General features: G+C 37.2%; 1 protein-coding gene across 1 annotated transcript in view; it reads left to right on the top strand.

Annotated features, from left to right (window-relative positions):
• Positions 1 to 8,995: 8,995 nt before the first annotated feature.
• The window catches only part of LOC145768951 (uncharacterized), a 157,592-nt gene continuing 157,296 nt past the window's right edge, over positions 8,996 to 9,291 (top strand). The window contains exon 1 of the mRNA XM_082580551.1: positions 8,996 to 9,088. Coding sequence (XP_082436677.1) covers position 9,088 — 1 coding nt within the window. The 5' untranslated portion in view covers positions 8,996 to 9,087. The remainder of the gene's footprint in view (positions 9,089 to 9,291) is intronic.

Below are 9,291 nucleotides of genomic sequence, written 5' to 3'. Positions count from 1 at the left end.
AACGCTCATTTTATTCTTGATGATGCTACAAATATTTTCTTGCAGTATCCTGTGGATTTTCTGCTGAAGTTACCAACGTTAACCAAGTAGTTACTTCTCCTGGATGGCCAGATCAGTATGGAGACAACCTAAACTGTGAATGGGTTTTAACCGCAAGAGAACATTACCACGTCCAACTCACCTTTGAATCGTTCAGCTCGGAACTGTGCTGTGACTACGTAATCGTAAGCGTAAAATATATTTTATGGAAATCAAAATGTAATAGTGTTGAGCTACGAAACTTAAAGATATGTTCTGTTTCAAGAACGTTATCAGTTTGAATTACAGAAGGGCCCAGCATAGGAGTGATCTGCATTCTGTAAACTTGAAAGTGGGCGTTTTAGGCTAATCTTGAAAATCTCCAATTTTTCAACCACTTTCATCAAATTGGGTATTCAAAGGTTTTTACTTGACACTAGAAAGTGAACCATTTATGCGTTTTTAAATTAGGAAATACGTTTGTTACAGTTTCTAAACAGTTTCTTTGATGGATAAAGATATATGAACTGATATCTTTGACATACTTTCTAGATTGACGATGGGGAATTGGCCACTCCTCGACTCAACAACAAAAACGTTATGGTTTTATCTCCATTCTTTTCAAAGAGCAATGTGCTAAAACTTCGGTTTCAAACCGATTCAAGTGTTGCAGAAGCAGGCTTCCAGGCTACTTTCATCGGTACGACTTCTTTGGTGTTTTATTTTATGGTACATTCGTGCGACTATAACAGTTCGTTTATGTAATGCTATGCTGTTGTTTGCAATTACAAAGGATTGTATTAGGTGGTTCTGGACGTGTGTGTGATTGCTTAAGTCAATTGTATCAAGCAATTGCTCAACATTACGAAAATATCAAACCAACGAGAAGCTTTTCATCTCATCATCACCCCACATACCACTGACTTCACTCAGTTTTCCATATACAGTAAATCGTTTTATCGTTTGCTTGTATGAAGCCCGTTTAGTATCTTACATTACAAGAACTAGAAAATTATTCTTCGCTCTTGAAAAGCGAAGGCTATGTTAAGAACGAAAAAACAAACTTTGTTTGGCGTCTTATAGGCCTCCGTTTGTTTTAAACATGTGCCTTTGTGTCAGTTGCATTGCGGCAAACATTACTTTAATGTTTTCTGTGAATCACTGTTGTGATTGCCCTCTTCTGTTGTGTTTGTTCGAATTATGACAAAATCTGTTTAGAAATCGACACCATTCCTGAGCCACTTATTCCAAGTAAGTAAAAAAGAATTTATAGATGTTATTTCTCTGTGACAAGTGTTCGTGCTTTTAAAAACGTAAAATGTAAACAAGTGATCATGTAAAAATTTCATTCATTCGAGTAAGTGGTTTAAATGAAATTTGTCAGATTGAATTTAATTACTCCTGTGTATCAAGGGTTACAAAACTACGGTTTAAACTAAATTTGGCCAGTGGCTATAATTTTTGCGGCCCTGAAAATTACGCAACTTATTAAATGATACGAAACTATCAATACAAAAATATATATCAAATGTTTTCAGCCATTGATTAGAATGACTACTACAGCCAAGACAAAATAATTCAAAGTATTATTTTTTTGAATTTAGGCCACAAGTTATAATAACTTTTATTTTTGTTTATTCTTTTGTACTCAATATATGGTACAAACTCAAAGTGGGTATCCAATGTAGGCTATATTGTATAAAAATGCCTGCATCTATAACGTATACGTTGCAGAGTGTTGTTTTCTCAATATGTTTGTGCAGACTTTGTACCTGCAGCAGTTATGAAGGACTAGCTTTATTTGTCAGTCAGATAACACAGTGAAAAGACAACTTTTCGACCTATAGCGAGACCGAAGACATGTTGATTTTACGGAACTTAATACTGAGACAAAGTTGGGGGTGTTGCCTGAATTACTTTCAGAAAAAGGAATGATACACGGAAAGTTTCATAACTATAGCTCAGTAGTTAAAAGCCCGACTTTGTAGATGAAGAAATCGCTAGATCAAACGGCGCTGGTTCGGCTTTCGGGGTGTGCACTTCAGCAACGCTTTCTAATATCTAAGAACTGCTCGTCATTCAGCGGCACCTAGTGGATGAAATAATTCACAAACATGAAACACTTCAACAACACGGAAACTTTACTCTGCCAATCTCAGTAACCGGTCTTGTTTCAATGGTTCAAAGCCTCTACAAGTATATGAAACTGCCAGGAACAACCTATCAGAGTTTTTTCAGTAAGATATACAAACCAACCAACATATATCTGGAAGGGTATTTTAGGCTATAAGACTATCAAACAATCCAATTAATTACTAGCAGCAAATAAGCACTAGGTCATCCAGTTAGCCACTTCTTACATTTAAAAAAATAATTGTACGATACAGTTGTAGGCCTACTGTGCAATTGCGCACTTCACGTAGGCCAAGATGGTATTGCTTTACACCAGATATTGGAGCTTGTGGATTTAACGATGAGGCGACTGATGTTTCCTTACCCTTGTATTCTCCAAATTGGCCGCATTACTACCTTGGTGAAAAAGATTGCTTCTGGACAATACAGGCACCTTCCGAACGTCGCATTGCTATCACGTTCCAAAGCTTTAATACCGAAAAGTGCTGTGACTATCTGAAGGTAAACCTTTCTTTAGTATTCAGCATTGTTAAATGTAACTTCAGCACGTTTTTATACAATTTTCTTTGCATTTGCCAATATTTTTTTGAATAAGATTTCAAAAATTGCAATAACCTGTAGCAGCCTAAAACAAGAACGCTTTGCTGGTTGTTGAACGACGTTTTTCGATTTCAGTTTTGAAATGACAAATGGAGAACCTCAGCGGAAAAACAATAACAATTTACTAGTGAAATATGTTTCAAAAATTTCACTTACAGTACTTATCTTTATGGAGTAGTCACACCATTTGTACATTTGCATCTGTGAACCAGGTTTGTCTGATATAAATTGTCACTTTTTGGCACTCAATCGGATAAAAACCTGCTGAAGCCGCTGTAGCTACTGCGCAATGTCACCAAAATTGAAATTGATGAGTAGGTTAGGCCTACTCGTCTCTAGGCAAGACAATGATCGTCAAACTCGCGATGTGTGTGGCTGCTACATGCGGAATCAACAAATTGCCAGAAAACAATCGTATATGTTTTATCGAGTGCGTTCAGTTAATTTAGTGCTTGTGTTAGGTGTCGGACGATGAAGGTGACATTGCAGATTTGAGAGGGGACTTGGTCGTACCTGTGACATACTGGACAACCAAAGGACCTCTTAGACTTCACTTTCACTCTGATTTATCATTCGAGCGGCCGGGTTTCGAAGCTTTTTATATGCTAACAGGTTAGTGCTTATTCTTGGTTTGCAAAGTATCACAAGCTCATTGTGTTAATAAAACAAATTTTAAAATTTCCGAAAGTATGTTTTACTTTTATCTTTGAAGAACTTCGTAACGCAACGCCATCACTTTGAAAAATGGATATTGAGTATTGATGTATCAAGTCTCTTGTTGGTTTCTAATTAATGATAATAATACTAAGTGATTTTGTTTATTGAATTTAATTAAGCATATTCAATTATTCATCTTGTCGAACAAACTTTCCTATTTGTAGGACATTGTTTGTGTGTATTATGTCAAGTTATGAGTTTTTATTCAAAATTAAATGTCTAATGTTGAAAAACTATAAATTTCTACTGATATTAAAAGCTTCGGATAAACATTACTGTCAATGCAAACAAGATCATCAACCTCATCATCGCCATTACCATCACCACCACTACCACCACCAATATTTTCTTCGATGTCATCCCGCCATTTTCTTTTCAGTCTCCCTCTAGTTCTTTTTCCATATTTCGGTGTCCATTCTGTGGTTAATTTGGCCCATTTGCTGTCTGTCATTCTTGCCACATATCAAGCATAGGCGTAGCCAGGGGGGGGGGCGAAAGGGGCCATGGCCCCCCCCAAATTTTCCAAGTTTAGATTCCAAAGTTGATTCCTTTGTTGAAAATATAATAAAATTTGTAGAAATTTATAACGTTTTCCAAGACATCTGGCTATTAACACACCCAAGGACTTGTTTTAGACACACAGAAAGACACCAATAAATTTTGCAAATCGTAAATCGCGCAAAATTTACGCGATTTACGTTTCTTTTAACTAATTTGTAAAAGCAATTTCAGAATGGCTTACTCTGTTGGGTTTTTTGTAGTTATTGAGTTTTTGTGTAGCTGAGTTTTTGGTGTTCTCTAATTTTAGCCGCAGTTTTTGCCCGTTCGTGTGTAAGTTAACAAGTTTTTGCCCGTTCGTGTGTAAGTTTCTACCTTTAATAAGTTAATAGCTGTTTATCTGCTAATAAATTTCATGCAAATATTACCTTAAAAGTGTTTTCAGAAAGCGCTATTAATCCATTATTTGAGTGTAATTTTGCAAAAATTTTCCGGGGGAGCATGCCCCCGGACCCCCTAGAATACGCGTGCCTTCGGCACGCTCTAACCCCCACCAGCTTTATTGCTTTCCTTGCTCAACCCACCAGGATACACCACTGCACATCAGGTGGCGATGGCTCAAATTAAACACTTTGTCGTTCTCTTCAATTCATCAAATATTTGGCCCCCCCCAAAATTTTTTCCTGGCTACGCCACTGATATCAAGCCCATTGCCACTTCAGATTTGTTGTTGTTTCAGTGACATCCGTAATTTGCGTTTTGTTAATAACTTCAGTCTAACCTTGTCTTTTTTATTTATGTTTAATAGGCTATTAGGCTATTCTTTCAATGTTTTTTTGCGCTGCTGCCAGTTTTCTTGTTTGCTGTTTTGGAGTGACCACGCTTCTGCTTCATATGTTAATTTGGCAATATTACTCTGTCCATAATTTTTTGATTTAAGCTAATTAGAATGTTCTTACTCTAAAAAGTGCTATATCGACCAAATCTTCTCCAACGTGCTGTTATCCTTTGGTTTATTTCAGTGTCGATGTCGTTTCCAGGTGTTATCATTTTTCATAGATATTTGTATTGATCAACCTCCTCTATCTTTTCTACGTATATCAAAATACCCGTTCTTGGTTGTTTCCTTGCTGTTTTATGACACATTATTTGTCTCTTTCTTGTTCATCTTCATTCCATCTCGCTTCCCTTCCCAGTTCAGTTCCTCAAGCAATTATTGCAGACTGCATTTTGACTGTGCAAAAAGGATGATGTCATCTGCAAATCTGAGATTGCTCAGAAGTTGTCCATTAATGACAAGTCCAGTCTCCGAGTTTAGCCTAGTAAATATCTCTTCAACTGCAGCTGTAAACATAACAGGTGAAAGAGTATCACCTTGACGCACCCCTTTCTAAATCTTTATTTTATTTGTTAACTTTACTGTACTGATTTTTGCAGTTCCATTTGTGTATGTATAATTCTTGATAGTGTTTACTATTTTATCGGATATACCATGAGTTTGAATTGCATTAGACAATGGAATCAAATGCTTTAGAATAAAAATTCTAGGCTGGCTGCGAAACGTCGCATATAGGCCTGGTGAGGTCAACTGAGTCCTATCCCACCTTTGGACTACACGTATGGGCTAAGATAATTTTTGATACAAGCAACCAACTCAACCAATAAAGGAATACATAGACAAACAGTAAACTGCAGTAACTACAAAGTCGTTGAATGTTTTTAATTATTTGTGAAAGTATTGTCTTCTGCAGAATCTTCCACTACTGCACCGAAAAGGCGACTGAGATGCTACACCGGTCTGAAATTATCTGGTATTGGTCTTGACAGGGAGTCCCGTGCCTTGACGGAGTGTCCGCCTGATTCCGCATGCTGGGACGTGTCTGCGAAAGTAATTACAAGCATCCTCGGGTCATCCGTTGAAAGTAAGGATTGAAGGGTAATCTTAATTCTCTGGTTGCAAAGGAGATGTTTCTTGTTGAGTTAACTTGAGTATTCCCGTTGAGTCAAACTTTCTTAGCCTATAAATCGATTTGGTAGGTTGGTGCATGTCAAACCTGCTCCCAATATAAACAGAAGAAACAGAGCTCGCATTCGGTCTTTGGCCAGAAGAAAAAGAGAACATTAAATAGAGCGTAGGCTATAGCCTACTTTGTTCGTAACAATTTGGATGACTGCTAGCATTAATTTGTACTATTAGTTCACTATTCTGTTGTTCCCGACAATGGTTCACCTAATCAAACGTCATATAAAAACCGTTCAGGTCTACTGAATCTTAGCGTATTACGTCATGGAATTTTTCCTAAAAATGAGCCAAAATTGCACCATCGTTCGTAAGACTTGTGTCAAACCTGTTTAAACATGAAACATTGCATCACCGCCTTTGAACACCTGTTTGAATTGCGTGACAATGTCTTTCACTATTACGTCACAGTACTGCGTACGTGAGTTTGAGATATTGATATCTATTCTGGTCATTCGTGAAATGGTTGCTTGAGAGTTAGTCGCACATTTAACTGTTTGCTTAGTGCTTGCTAGCTGGACAAAAATTCCGTCTTTATCTAAGTAGTTTGTATTGTAGTGACAGTTTTTAGAGGCGTACGGTGTTGCGTCCCATTTTCGATAGCCGCGGGCTAATTTTACAGGAATACGCTTTTTGAAAAGACGTTTCAAAAGAGTGTTTGTTTTTCGGTCATTACATACAGACGAACGGATTCGGGAATCTTACGTTACAATTTTCCCACGAAGAGATTATGGTTTACCGCTGTGACCATCTGTAATGCTTAAATTTTTTTCGTTATAGGCTACCTACAAATCTACAATGATGAACACCTTCTGATAAACTCAAAACATAATTAGAATAAAGTATGTGGAAGGAGTTACAGGAGTCAAATAGTTAAATTAGATAGAATTTTCATCAGATAGCCAGAATATCTTAATTTAATCAATTAGCATATAAAACAATCAATGAGACCTGCGGTAAATTAAATATTACCACAGTGTCATAATAATGACCCATGTAGGCTATTTAGCACTAGCTTGTACCTTGAATGAAACTTTGACTATGTTTGGAGGATAAAATACTGTCAATCAATGTTTTATCGTTATCTTGAAACCTTGTTTCTGTGACACTTGAAGATGAATTCATAAAATGGTTTCGCTGACAAGATACAATACTATCGTGCATACACTTGCATGTGGAATGCGACATACCGTTTGTCGTGTAAACTTTGCCGTATATTCGCCGTATTTAATAATTCGCCTTCGCCTAATGCTTTTCACTTGTTTTATCCATCAGAAGAGGCTGAGGAGCTTTTGCGTGGCTTCATTCACAACAGATTTAATTAAACTTATTCAACTAAAGCCTAGCCTACTTGCTGTGTGTGAACTGTGAAGTAGCGTTATAGTAAGTAATAAACTAAATCTACTGCGCACTTACTTTAATACAACTAAACTAGGAAATAAAAGACCTGTGCAGCAGGATTAAATGCAATATTCTTTGTTGCGCAGCTCGTATGACAACAGCACAGTGTGTGCCAAGGGCGGCCTGCCAGAGTTATAGCTGTGCACAGATTCAAATCCCACCTGAAGCACAGACAGAAATCCAATCTTGTACCACTAGATGTTGCACAACCGACATGTGCAATCTTGGATTGGATGAGTTGAAAGATGATGATGACAATGATGATAACGACAACGATAATAACGACGTTAACATTGGTGATAATGAAAGTGACGGTACTTTTTCAATTTCAACAACAACAATGACTTCATATGACGGCACAAAGCCTGAAAAAGTAACAGCATCAAATGTCACTACAATGGAGCCTGAAATTATACAATCAAGCACAACATTTTTATCGGCCATTTCCGCGGTGTCTAATGTCTCTATTACAGGTGAGTTCTCCTTAAACGTTTGTAATGAAATTCAGTCGTACAATCAATTTTTACAATGGTGGGCTATAACCAGGGTTGCCAACTTGCCATACCATTCGTTTTTGTAAGATTTGCCCTTATTTTGAAGGGCAGTTTGTCTTATAAAAATTTGTTGCCTTATTTCTGAGAAATGTCCTTGTTTTTGACTTCAGTTCTTATTTTGTCTTTTCAACAATTAAAAAACCTCTATATTTTTTTGGAATATATCAATAAGTGGTATCGATTTGAGAAGCATCCAATGCACATTAAGTGGATCCTGCTAAGAAATCAAACAATTAAGTTAAGGGGTTGGCGAAGCAAATTGATCCGCCAAAGGCAATGAAGGATGAGTTGTTCGATGAGCACTCGGCTGTTAATGCTCTGCTCAAGAAGATTGTAGGTGATGTATTTCGCAAGGATGAACCTGAGGTTAAGTGGATGACGATCTTTAATGGAGACAAATGTTTGCCGCTGCTTTATAAGCTGGTTAGCATCATTTTCTCCTTTCCAGTCAGTGATGCGTTTGTAGAGAAAGTGTTCTCCCCTGGTTCGGCCGGGTGGAGCAAGGAAAGGAACACAGTGAAATGACAGTCAAAGCCATGCTACAAGTAAAGGTAAACCTACACACCTGAGCTGTTGTGAATGTGAGATACAAGAAATATTTTCTACAAACAAGGAGTTGCTGAAACTGATTGTTTTGGGCAAAAATGTGGTATGTGATATGTCATGGCTCGTGTAAATGCAAAGATTTCTTCAAAAACGTTTGATTAGTTTCATATAAAAATCCAATTTTTCGGTTGTCCTCATTTTGGGGTCTACGTCAATGGCAACCCTGGCTATAACATACTGGCTCGCTCGTCCAACCAGTGCTTCCACTTTGCAGGATTTTATCCCGAAATCGGGATTTTTCAACGCTTCGAAGGATAAAAAAAGGAAATGAAGATAGGAAGGATTTTTTAAGGATTTTTAACAATTTTACAAGGAAATTTTGTCTTAAAAAGGGAATTGTTGTTTTTAGCAATTTTAAAGAAAATTTTATTAATATTCTCTTTCAAAAGTTCTAAAAACGACTGGAATAACGATGATCAGCTGGTTTCCATCGTCACTAGCCATCCGGAACTCCTCTTACTCTCTTTCCCATCCTCGTCTTTCTGTCGCTTGATTTATGCCATTTTGGGAATTGGACGTGATTGCAGACTGCAGTGAGAGAGTTAGTTCTCAATTCTTGAGTTAAAATTAGGTAATCCGTTGATTTACAGTTGAAGTTGAGTAGCAATGACAAAGTTCACTGAGGTTCGACGTACAGTTAGGTATGATAAGCTTAGGCTAGTGATATCCTTCCGGTTTAGAAAAGTTAGTTTTTGCCTATGCTAACTGATGGTGTCATAATAATAGAGGCTATGTAGTATGTAT

Source organism: Aplidium turbinatum, chromosome 4 (genome assembly GCF_918807975.1).
Source record: "Aplidium turbinatum chromosome 4, kaAplTurb1.1, whole genome shotgun sequence".
NCBI lineage: Eukaryota > Metazoa > Chordata > Ascidiacea > Aplousobranchia > Polyclinidae > Aplidium > Aplidium turbinatum.
Note: the sequence above shows the minus strand (reverse complement) of the source record. Positions and strands in the feature narration are given on the sequence as shown.